General features: G+C 43.8%; 1 protein-coding gene across 8 annotated transcripts in view; it reads right to left on the reverse strand.

Moving 5' to 3' along the window:
- LOC133345397 (protein PALS2-like) overlaps positions 1–13,317 on the reverse strand; it is a 157,160-nt gene that overhangs the window by 88,490 nt on the left and 55,353 nt on the right. For 2 of the 8 annotated variants that reach the window (XM_061556108.1, XM_061556110.1), the window contains exon 1: positions 3,875–6,248. The exons of 2 other annotated variants lie outside the window; for them this stretch is intronic. In XM_061556108.1, the coding sequence (XP_061412092.1) occupies positions 3,875–4,049 (175 nt within the window). In that variant the 5' untranslated portion in view covers positions 4,050–6,248. Of the gene's footprint in view, positions 1–3,874; positions 6,249–7,542; positions 7,685–10,996; positions 11,030–13,317 lie in introns of those variants that run through there. 4 more of the 8 variants (XM_061556114.1, XM_061556112.1, XM_061556113.1 and 1 more) reach the window with 3 other exon arrangements.

Consider the following 13,317-nt stretch of genomic DNA (forward strand, 5'->3'; position numbering starts at 1 on the left):
GAGAGGTGGGTGTACTCTTCCCGGGGGGTCCCGGGGGGACTTTGAACATGTCCCGTCGAACCGGGCTGCTCACGAAGAGCAGTCGGCCGGGCAAACGGGCCCTCCGCTCCCGAGGCTTGCGGAGACGGCGCAGGTGGTGGCTTGTTGGACGTTAAACGCGCGGAACCCGAGGACGGGAGCACATGACTCCCCTGAGGACCAACCTCAGCGGGTACACACCTCAGCTCGACCGACACATCCGACACTCGGCCCCTGCATAGTGGAGATGGCATGAATTCACGCGGCGCGATGAAAGGTTTTAGGTGAAATGGATGTACAAACCAACTCTGTCGACCCCAGCGAATTTGAACACACTGGGGCTGAACGACCCGAATCACATCAACCGGCCCCCTCCAGGGTTTAAACAATTTGGGTGACGTACCCACGGGCACCTGGGAACAGTGCAGCCAGGCTCTATCACCCGGAGCCCACTCATGTACAGAAAGATGGAGACCCCTTAGCCGCTCATTTGCCAATTGGCGCAAATTGGAATTTTCCCTGGAAGCCTCACGCGCTTCCGGCTCGTAATTGGACATCAATCGGGGGGTCGTGTTCTCTTCAGTACGTGAAAAAAAAATGGCGAGTAGCCGGTGGACGCGAGAGGGACCATCCTATAGGCAGCCAGGACCCCGGGAACATGCAAGTCCCAGTAAAGCTGGGACTCGGTGACCTGATGGCTCAACATGGAAGTCAGAGTCCTGTGCAACCGCTCCACCATTCCATTCATCTGGGGATGGTATGGCGACATACGCACTTTCTTTGTTCCCAACAAATTGCACACCTCCTGCAGCAATTTAGAAGAAAAATGTTTACCCTGATCGGTCAGAATACGCTCAGGGGCCCCCTTATCCAACACATAGCCATCGAGGAATGCCTCGGTGATGGCTGCAGCCGACTGGTTGGAGAGTGGCCAGGCCATCGGCCACCGAGAAAAATATTCTACGCCCACCAGTAAATACTTATTTCCGCGAGGGGTGGTTGGAAATGGACCAAGGATATCAAGAGCGACCAGCTCATTTATGCGGGAAACTCGGATGGATTGCAACGGTAGACAACAGAGTTTAGACGGGGGTTTCCACCGCGCGCATTGCACAATACATTAGCGACATCTTCCGCCATGCTGGGCCAGAAGAAGTCAAGCTTAAGTGTGGCTAGCATCTAATGCACACCCAGGTGCCACAGTTGCTCGTGCACCGCCCAGATAATTTTACCCCGCAGGGCAGTGGGCACGATAATGTTGTAACGGCGCAACCCTCCGTTCCAATACATGAGCAATCCGCCTCTGAAGATGACAAAGACTACATGTACCCCGTCAATCCCCACCCCCGTCCGCCCCCTTGACATGGCATCTTAACTTAAACAGGCAAGCGTCCTCAACCTGGAGGCGTCCCCACTCCGCATGGTCCAAACCAATGATGGCGTCCTGTGCCACAGGACCATCGGCTTCATCAGAGGTGTCAACCTCGGCCGACGCCGCAAGGGGAGGGGGCGAGTCCTCGGCAGGCGCCTTACAGCGCCCCGAGCCCGAGAAACACACGCACCCGTCGCTCGTTGGTAATCGCGACAGGGCATCCGCATTCGTGTGTCGGGTAGCTTTGCGGTAGGAAACAGTAAAGAAATAGTCCTGCAGGACTTCCAACCAACGTGAAAGTTGGCCAGACGGCTGTTCAATACGCAGCGCGTACTGTAGTGCTGCATGGTCAGAGCGCACTTCAAAGGGTCGGCCATAAAGATAGGGGCGATACTGTTGCACACAAAAAAATAGTTAAAAGTTTCCGGCATGTAACACAGTACCGTTGTTCGGCCGGAGACAGCACCCTGCTGCCACATGCTACAACACTCTCCACGCCATTAACGACTTGAGACAGAACAGCGCTAATTCCAGTGTTGCTAGCGTCTGTATTAAGGACGAACGGCAAGGATAAGTCGGGGTATCGGAGGGGAGGGGCGTTCACCAAGACATCCCGGAGTGCAACAAATGTGGCCTCCTCCTCCTCCCCCCAATGGAACTTCTGACCCTTTGCCATCAATGCGTGGAGAGGTTTGGCAATAGTGGCAAACTCGGCGACAAAACGGCGGTAATAGGACGCAAAACCAATTAAACTCCGTACCTCCCCCACCGACGTGGGGGTCAGCCAAAAACTCATACATGCGGTTTTGTCCAGGTCTGTCGCTATCCCTGATTTACTAACTATGTGGCTAAGATACTTTACTTCTGCGGTTTAAATGTGAGGTTCGCCGCACACATTTTAAGAAAGACAGCACATAACCATTCCAGATGTTCTTTAAACGTACGGCTAAAAACGATAACATCGTCCAAATATATCAGGCACGAGTCCCACTGGAGGCCAGCTAGAACCAGTTCCATCAATTGCTGAAACAGAGCCGGAGAGGAATGAAGACCCATCGGAAGCCGATTAAATTTAAATAAGCCTTGAGGTGTACGAAAGCTGTCTTGGGCTTAGAGGATTCATCTAGGGGCAACTGCCAAAATCCACATAAGAGGTCAAGAGTCGAAAAATACTGTGCTCCTTCTAGAGCATCCAGAAAATCGTCCATTCGAGGAAGGGGGTACGCGTCGGCCACAGAGATCTTATTAAGCTTGCAGATGTCGACACTGAAGCATAAACTACCATCCTGCCTTTTAACAAGAGCAATCGGGGCTCCCCACGGGCTGGTGGATGGCGAGATAATATCGGCGGCCAACATTTCACCAACCGCCAGCAGTACGTGTTCTTTTTCCATAGGACTCAACCGGTAGGGGTTCTGCCGGATGTGAACGGCGTCGCCAATATCGATGTGGTGACTCAAAAGCGCAGTGCGGCCAATGTCAAATTTGCCCTTGCTAAACACATCGGAGAATTCACACAAAAGAACCCTCAACTCCCTCCTCTGGAACTCAGACAATTCCGAATTTTCAGAACAAAGTGTAACTAACCACTTTTCATCGGAAGCCTGTTGCGGCTTTATATTTGACGCAACCCCCAACCCGCCAACGATGTTTCCCTCGCGAAGCGTGGGCGTCGCGTGGGCTAGCACGGTACCCTACTGAATGAAAGACGTGTCCAACTCTGCATTCAAAACTTGAATGAACGGTTCCTGGTCATTAGATACCAAAGTTTGGGCCCCTACCAACGTCAACCCACGAATGGCTTTGTTTGAGGGTCCCAGGAGGATTCCCTCCCGCAGTCGCCTCAATCGTAAAGGAACTAACATTAGCGCGCCGGGGGGAATCTTTACGGTTCTACTCACAAGCGCTTGTACATTAGCGTTGGCCGTGCACAAACGAGTGGGAGGAGGTAAAAAGGCCATGCGAGGCCTGATGGTAACTCGAGGCAACCTTGATCAATCTAAATTTTAAGGGGCATCTTCCCCAGAAAGTCAGTCCCGAGCAAGCAAGGAACAGCAAAGGACGTTGATACAAGAACTGGTCCCGTCAATTTGATATCTCCAATACACAACTCTGCTGTTATTTTCCCAATGATGCCCAATGAGCCGCCGTTTGTGGCAAAGCACAGAACCCCGACGGGACATAGGGTACGACCTTTAGGGGGCAGGATGTTAAAAATCAACTCGGAAATGATAGTCGCGGACAACTAGTATCGACGAGCATTCTGATTTCAACCCCCTCTATCATTCCGATAACAGCGGATGAACCTGCGGCCGTGGCAACCACCCTATGGGCCAACTCCGACCACTGACCCAGTCGGAGCGGCCAGTCAGCCAGAGAAAAATCCGAACCCTTACGCCCCAACACACGACGGGAACGAAATCCATCCGAACGTGATGAGTGAGGTGGATTCAGGGGCCGAGTGTGTGATGTGTCGCGACTCGCCTTCGGATATAGTGGAGTGGAGGACGGTCGGGCGGATGATGGCGGTGGACCGGCACACGGCAGCCCGCCGAGACGTGACCCGGCAGGCCGCAGTTGAAGCACACGACGAGCCCACCCCCAGAACGAGGAGCGGTCTTCCGCCATCGTTGTTGTTCATCCCGTCGCACCATGCCATCCTCCCGCCAGCCTCCGCCTTCCAGGATGAACAACCACCCTGGTCCCTCTCGGGACCCGGCTTATATTCTCTGTGGCGTGGCTGGCTCCGCCCTTGGCCATGACCACCTTCCAGAATCCTCGGAAAGGATCTGGGTCCCAACCATGTGACCACCCCTAGCCCCCACTTGGGGCCGCTTTGTATACTTAACTGGTCACGTGCCCTCCCGGGTCAACCAGAGTGCCATGGCCTCGAGTAACCTCATCCTTCGGCTGGCACTCACACAATCAGTGCTCACGGGCCCATCTAGGGCTTGTACTGCACCCACACCATTGTGGTATCCGCGATGTCATTACACCGCACGCCGTGCCTCTCTAGGGCCGGCACTGCACATTGACATCCCGCGATGTCACTACACGATTAACGCATGTTGATTATAAATGTGGAGGGAAAAACCGGAGGCCCCAGAGAAAAATCCACGCAATCACGGGGAGAGAAACATGCAAACTCCAAAATATACAGGCATCAGAGTCGGGATCGAACCCATGGCCTCTGTATACCAGGCGAGGTAGATAACATCTCACCACCATGGCACCGCGAATGTGAGAAGCAATTTGTATGAACGAGACTAGATATAAAACTAAATATTATTATCATTGAGTACAATAAATAACTCAAATTAGGAATCAGTATAATGCACAGAGCATTGCACCAATGGTTACATTTTAGTCATTTATATTGGTGTTTGTGTACCCAAAATTAAAACAGATAAGCAAGCTTACATGCAGCCTAGTAAAAATAAAATAAAAATCTACAAAACACAATGTGCATTCCTATTTTTCACATTACCAATTTTAGATTGCAAAACAGAATTTGCAAAGGCGGCAGACCTTGCGCAGTACAAGTGTGGAAAACCAAAAGTGGCACATTGAAGATGGCAAAACCCTGCCAGAAGCGACGCCAAGTGACACATTAAGTGGCACAACATGCAAAATACATTTTCACTGCACACAGGGGACCTCGGCACACCCATTTCAATGGCGAGGCCGATCCTAAGCGAGATCGATTGCCTGCTTATTAAAATTCGCTGTAAACCAGCAGGTAAGAACAGGTTAGTCTCCACAGAAAATATCCACAAGGTACTGAAAATTAAATGTATTGTATTCTTATTATTATTACTGTACACTTGTTTATCCTCACCGAGTCACAAGACTCTTTTTCAGGAAGGTCCTGCCGTGTTTTTTTGCAGGAGGTTGACGATGTTGCAATGTAGAAGGTGCCCGAGTCGAGAGTCGAACCCAGGCCGGTTGTTACTGCGAGTCACAAGTGTTACCACAGTACCGCCCTGCCCATATCATGCGGGTCCCCTCTGTTATTGACTGACACGATGCACGCACGGTTCCAAACTGCACGTAGCCATTCAGACTTGGTTTCATGTGGGCAAAATAATTGTCTCGCTGGGGGCTCTCTGTTGCTGTAACGACGTTGTGTCAGAGTTCAAGCTTATTTTTCATTGAAAATTTACACATTTATATCACAGTAATGTCACGGCAGAAAAAAACAAGTTCTCATATACTGTAACTGAAAAAAAAATCCTTCCAGGATGAGATCAACGTGTAGCTCAAGAGAATACGCTTTCCCTGTCAAAGTACTGCACCAGCACCTCCAAGATCCTAGGTTCACGGCACAGATTAACCTGCAAGTGCAACATATGCCGAGCATCGCTGCCTCCGAACAGTCACTGATGAATTTACAATAAACCCACAATCTAATGCGGCATCATATGGGATACAGCTGTGCCCAGGTTTACAGAAACATAAATGGAATCACGGACAGAAGGAAATATGCATTTTCCCACTGGCTACTGACAGACTTGAAAAATCCCCTACAGGATTTAGTCTGTATCTGTTCCCCATTTCAGTACAGTAAGGTCTCGGAGTACACAAGTTGAGAGTACGCGGACCCGCTCATGCATGACCGACCCCTAGCTCGTACTTTCGCTACACGGATGGGGTGGGAAGCAGGTAAAATCACCCCCCGCCATCACGTGAACGTGTACAGGCAGTGTCTGGGTTACGGAAGTCCAGACTTACAGAAATCCCACTTTATGGAAATGCTCCCATAAAATCATGTAAAAAAAGATTCAACACGTGAAAATGTTTGCGTTAGTTATATAAGCGCAAATAGTGCAGCGTGGTGAGCTTGCGGATGAATACCACCAAAATGCCGCCTTCACCGAGCACAAGCTTAACGAGGGTTAAGGTAAATTTAAAAAATTGCAGCGTTACATTAAAATCCTCTTCTTTTGTAGCATTACGTCATTGTTTTTTTCTATATTTGGAAATTGATTTTTCCCCACGTTTCTATTGCTGGTTTTCTTAATTTAACGTTTATTTCATGAGTTATTTGCGCTATGTACTTCAACACAATTACACTACGATTGCTTATGGTCTCAGCCAACAGCGATTAGAGAAGTCTAGGTCTAGCCAAATGCATGGTAAATGAACATTCGGAAGTGGCTGCTTATTGTTAACAATGAATATAAAATATTTAGTGGTATTCATAAACAAATGGATAGAGTATATGTTCCATTAGTTTAATTATTGGTAAGTTTTGGAGTAGATATTCCATGAAATGAAAGAATAATTTGGAGTGCAGAGCATATGTACAGCGATATGATACAGGTAGCAATAGACAATGGACGGCAGCGTGATACAGTTCTGAGACAAAACGAATTAGTCGGATAGGAGAGGCACAACTTTTTCCAGCCATGGGATTTAATCTAGATTTTGGAGAAAAATTGTTCAGTTTCTGACATTGTGGTTATGGATTATTCTTGGGAACCTAACCCTTCCATAACCTGGGGGACTGCCTGTATTTGACGGCGTGTAACTGTATCGCCAGTGCAAGAAACGATTCCAATCAGGTAGCACCTTCCGTATTTATCATTAGTGAATGATGTACTATACCATACTGTACTTTATTTAAAATGTATATACATTTATATTCATTTTATATACACTCTTACATTTTATATATTAAACTCATATAAGCAAACCCCAACTTAAGCGAATTGTCACTTACGCGGGGGTACATGGAACTTAACCCCCACGTACTATATTTGTAAGCACTCAAACGATGAAAGACAGCAAATTCGCTTTGCAAATGAAACTGGTAGAAAGTATAGTTCAATACAGAAAAAAACAATTTCGACAACCAATGCATTAGCTATATTCCGATAACTTCAAAGTCAAAGGGACTTAATGCTCAAAAGGGCACGGTGCATTGCTCATCTCCATTCCCAGAGATTGGGTCTTGTGTCGCTGGTACAGTAAAGTATGTCAACATCAGCACTGGGGGACAAAAGCAACAACGTGTATGCATCGTGGTGGCTATACCATTTCTAAGTATGCCATTCTATCTTCAACGCTCACAAGCATCATTAACCCCACTAACCTAAGAGGCTTAATGGGGAATCTTATATTTTAAAAGACAAGTGTGCCCCCGTGGGTACCTGTATTGGAGTTGGCTGCAGATGTTGTAGACATACTGCCACAGCAGACAAGTGGTTACGATGTTGATCTTCCTTGAACTTATTGGAGCACAACAGAAAACTTATTTCCCAGACAAAATAACCGCAGTGCAACAAATGGATTCTGAAATGACAAGACAAGGTTTCGTGTTAAGTCAAATTAAGTGTTATATTGATGCGGCGTTCTTTCTGTGTTGGTTAGACGATTTGTTTTTTTACAAGCAACAGCTTTTAAAGCAGCTTACCAAAAAACGTGACCTACAGTTAACGCGTGTGCTTTTAATAGCGCCGGCTTTAAAAGTCACGGTGTGTAAGGAGGAGGAAACAAATATGTTTTATATATAAAATGTAAATGACGCAAATATTGTAGACAGCTCAGTTGACACGGCAATGGCGTATTTCCATAGTGAGCCTGCAGCCTCTAATTTTAGGTTTACAAAAGCATGTACGTACGTGCACAGATACCCTGTGTGGACGTGTATTCCCTTGACACAGTTAAAAGTCCCGCTCACATTCCTTTAAAAATGTGTTGTATAACCATTGATCTCTAATTAAAGGGCAAATTAAGCTTTGATTTTTACAATCATTTAGCACATTTATTTTCCTATCAATAAGTTACAAATTTACTACTGTGTGTATTTTTAATTCTAAATATGTTTTATATTGACATATCTTTGTTAAATTTACTATTTGTTCCATTGCAATACATTTTAAGAAATACCTAACAATGAAAATGCTCTAGACAGGATCCTCACTACAGCAGTGTCTTCCATTAAGTGGCATACACACATAATTTGGTGTGCACACGCCCGCACAAGAGCACACCACACCTGTATAAGGAATGTTAACGCAAGTGCACGTTCAATCCTTTAGCATACATACGATACATCCGCTTCGAATAACTGAAGAACCAAACTTCATTGGAGGAGAGGAGTAGTGGTTGTATGTGCTTGGCATTTAGGTAAGAAGATGTGTGTGAGTGTAACGGGATCATTAAAATGTTCTACAGATCACCCTCTGCATAATAACACACCCACCGTTTGGAAAAAAATGGGGCTGTAAAGCATTACATATTAACAGTATTTGTGTTAATAAAATATGAGCTGAATTAGCGACTGTATTATAAGTTCAGCAAGAAGCACAACATTCTTAATAGTTTATGCATTACTGGCTGTTCTCTTGTTTGTGACATGCAACTTGAACTTAACAGACATCTATGGGACTTTTTTCCAGTATTAAAAATGATGACAAAAAGAATATGCATGTTTTGCTACAAGTAGAGTATGTGTGGCTAATGCAGACTTGCTTTGCAATAGGTATCCATTTGGCGTTAGCACATCTTACAACTGTTTTAGTGCCAATAAGGGCAAGACCTAGTCTTCTTAATGGACATAGGTAACATATTTGAGCCAAAAAGCAAATGTATTACATTCAAAATACAAAAGTAAATGAATTCCTCAATAACTCAAATCACCTTCATTTGCATTTCAACTCAACATTTGCAATGGCTTTCTGCAGTCTAGCAGAACGCCATTGCTGTCCCTTTGCAGCACAAAAAGTATGCAACATCAGCCTGCAAATGGACGCGAGTCTGTCAGTAGTGGGTGATGACGTTAAAAAAATATCCTCCCCCAACTAAGTAATCATTTAATTTGAACTGTGAAGCCACGACCTATTTAATTTTTAATAGCCTCACGAGACCTTTAACGTTCACCGTGATTCAGACGGCGTACACTCAAGGTTAATTGACCAGGGTGGCCACTGGGCTCGAACCGTGAGCCACTGCAACAGGTGGGAAACAACGCTACTGCTCGACCTTGTCACCATCATACAAATGTAAGAGTAGCCTCTCTGAAAATAACAAAGTTTAATCATCTTGCATCTTGAATTATAATGCCCATACAGCTGAGAAATGCTGGCTGAAAAATGGTATACATGCACTTGAGCTTTGTTAATATAGAATTATACACACACATGGCCTTATATAGCAAGTACACTTTTGAAATTACATCAAGGTGAACGAGATCCGGTTGGAATGCTTTAAAAAAAACTCAACTTGATACCGAAAAGTAGCATACCGATGTGCCTAAATAAGATAGTGTTTGAAAACAAACATATACGTGCATAACTACATACAGCACAGCATGCTATGACATATGGATCGGAAAGATGGTTGTGGAAGAAAACGTAACAAAAAAAACTGACGAGTGTGCAAAAAATTAAGAGATGTGTGCTTTGAATTACATTGGGAGATAGACAAAGGAACACAAGCATTAGAGAACATACACAAATGTATGAAAACATTATAGCTGATAAGAGCAGTAAGTGTTCTTGGACAATGTATCCACATGAATAACAGCATTATAGTTTTTGAGAGCAGTAAGTGTGCTTGGGCAGGACACGGCATGACCAGATCGGATGATGGTCGATAATATAATCAACTATAATGATGGCGTAGCAGCGCAGGGGTGGAACAGGTCGGATTACGTCAACCGAGGAGATGGAGCAATGGAATTAGCTTCCGTGCAGCTGCGAGATGAAATATTACGTCGCATGATCATGAGAGATGGCAACGGCTTGGGGAGGCCTTTATCTGGCTGTGGGTTGATCATGGCTGATGATGAAGCTTTGAATACGGAGCTTGAGGATAACATACAAATATATACACTTAACTATACCTCATTGTTTCTAAACGCAAACTATATGAGGCTGATTACCTATTTTACAATTAAGTAAACGCCAACACCAGTGTGGTGAAGTATGGTATGGTCAAACAACCTATTGACCAACATGGCATGCGGAGTACTTAATACAATAGCACATTTACAAAAGGGCTGTAAATTAAAAACGAAAAATCCCAAACATTTCTGCAATTGAATTTGTCACCAAAGCAGTAAATAATAACACTGCGTGGCATATTTTTTATTATAAAGAGATGTAATGTAGTATTCTTTGATGAAAAATGTAATGTATCTATTCAGCAAGTTTTATTCATCTTTTGAAATAGATGGATAAGATTAGCTGTCACCTGATAACCAAGCCAACACATTGCACAAAATGTCACATTTCAAGTCACTAACTGAAATTTTAAGCAATGATATGCAATTTGTAATATAAAAATAAATGCAAGGATGACATTGAGCTCCGTATTGTCCCTCCAAGTTTTTGTTCTTAGTTTAAGACCTTTGAGCACAGAAAAACTGTCATTACCTAAACTGGGATGACACGGAATCCAGACCCAAATCTGTCACCTGTGTCGAGCTGATAAAATGTGCACAGCTGAAATGCTACCTCTATATGATGAGCCTTATCCTTTTGCCAAGTCTACCTTGACCCCAGATGTCAGACCGATATGGATAAATTGCCACAATCTCCCTGCTGGAAACAGCCCAATAACTATTGGGCTGCTGCTCGATGACATTACGTCTCTCCTTACTTGGTGAAACGGCTGAAAGGGAGACATTCATTTTGGTCATCCGCATTATTCTTCCGATAAAAGCTCTGTAGATTACCAAGGACAGAAAAAAAACCTGATCAACATCTCGATGGCATCTGCACGACCAAATATCATTCTATTTTAACATTTCTGGTTAAAATAAAGTATGTGTCATGGTTTAATGAATTAAAAAATATGTTTTTTTTTATACAAAAACAAAAAATGCCGTATATATTTACTGTTGAATATTACATTTTCAGAAAAAAGCTGTCCTTTGGTTCTTTCGGTAAAGTCACGTATAAAGATAAAATAATAAATTAAATAATTGCATACTACGACGTTTCGATTGCAACACAAGTAATCATCATCAGGTATAAAAGAAATAGCAACAAAAATCTAACCAGAAAACTATAGACAGACATATAAGCAGACAGATATCACAAAGATACACAGAGAGAGAACACGTATCGGCACAAAGAGAGATCGTCTCTGTGACGAGGCCTTAAATACAGAGAGGGGGCGGGGGCGGAGAGAGGGAGGGGGCAGAGAAAAAATTAGCATGTCAATGAGTGGACAACGACGTGGTACGGTACGCAAGCTTGAAAATTAGGAGAAAGACACACTAAAATTAAATAACCTAGCAAAATATCAAAATGTAATGTAATGCAACACAGAGAGTCGGTCAACACACAATTAACGCATAGCCTGGTTGATTACGTATTTCAAAGATTGCTAAGTTAGAATTTAAGTGTGAAAATTTCAAAGAAAGGACACAGGCAGAGAGAGAAAACAAAAAACCAGAGAGAGATATTTAAGGCCTCGTCACAGAGACGATCTCTCTTTGTGCCGATACGTGTTCTCTGTGTATCTTTGTGATATCTGTCTGCTTATATGTCTGTCTATAGTTTTCTGGTTAGATTTTTGTTGCTATTTCTTTTATACCTGATGATTGCTTGTGTTGCAATCGAAGCGTCGTAGTATGCTATTATTTAATTTCTTATTTTATCTATATACGTGACTTTACCGAAAGAACCAAAGAATAATTCCTGCAGTCACGAAAGCTCCAAAATTAAGAAAAAAGCTGTCATTTGATACAGACGTTTCAAGCTGGATAGTTTTTATTAAATCTCCATGCCTCTCTCGTGTAACACTTCATCCCTAATTACATTTGTATTATTCATTACTGAATGCTGCACGACTACTGATCATCACAATTACTTTCATCCCTTTTATTTATTTGTAGTGTTGGTACATTGTTGCTACACTAACCTTCCAATTATAAGCGTCTTTTATGACATCAGTCATATTTAGCTTATATTTCATTCAAATTATTTCTCTCTGTTCTAGATGCATTTATTCAACAGACGAACTCACAGCAGGTGAAGTAGCAGCACTAGTGTGCATAAAGCAACGGAACATCAGAGAGGGCATGAACTGTCATCCCTTGCCAAAGAGCAAGGCAGCAGTGTGGGGAATGTGTGCATTAGCAGGGTAAAAAGGCAAGCACAAGCCCTAATGGTTCTTCAAGTGGAGAAACTGCTTCATGGCAAGATGACAGAATGAGGTTGAGCTAGCAACTTTTAAAACTGATGATTCATCTGCTTAGCAGAGTTATGACACAGTATTGATTAAATGGGTGGCATTGCTTAAAACAAATGTAAAACTTTGATTAAAAAGTTATCTATCAAATTCCTAAACCATGCCAAATGCAAGGAATGCACCATGAGAAAAAGTGGACAAAGGACAAGATGCGCAGTTTAAAGTAGAAACTTAAAATGTGGCAATCAAAACTCTTACACCTTAAGAATGTAATAGATGTCTACATATAACGAATATGGAAATCTTAATCAACCCAAAAAGGGCATTATTTTAATAATGGATTACATTCAAGTTACGAGAAGAGTACTGCATGGACTACATGATTCCGCAGAAGCAAAAATGTTGAATTATAACACAATCTTCAAATATTCACAGCTTGGTTTTCTCACGCTACTCATTCAGGAATGGGGGCAGGGAGATCAGCATTGTGCCATGATCAGTTGGTTGGGAAACTACTGAAGTTGGGTTGTCTTTAGAGATGTCATGATTCACCCTCTCCCACTGCCCATAAATTTGATAAATTTTCGAGACAGGATTACAATCAGATTCACGAATAGTTGCAGGAATCACATAAACGCATAGCATAGAATACAATGCCCATTGAAAAACATCGATTCTCATATGCAATTTTGACGCATGTACAATGAGCTTAAGAAATGATGAATGATGCATCGTTACACCTCAAATTTTTCCCTCATTTTAACAGACTGCTGCACTTTCTG

This window comes from Lethenteron reissneri, chromosome 21 (assembly GCF_015708825.2).
Source record: "Lethenteron reissneri isolate LAM-NWPU_2019-01 chromosome 21, ASM1570882v1, whole genome shotgun sequence".
Classification (NCBI taxonomy): Eukaryota; Metazoa; Chordata; class Hyperoartia; order Petromyzontiformes; family Petromyzontidae; genus Lethenteron; species Lethenteron reissneri.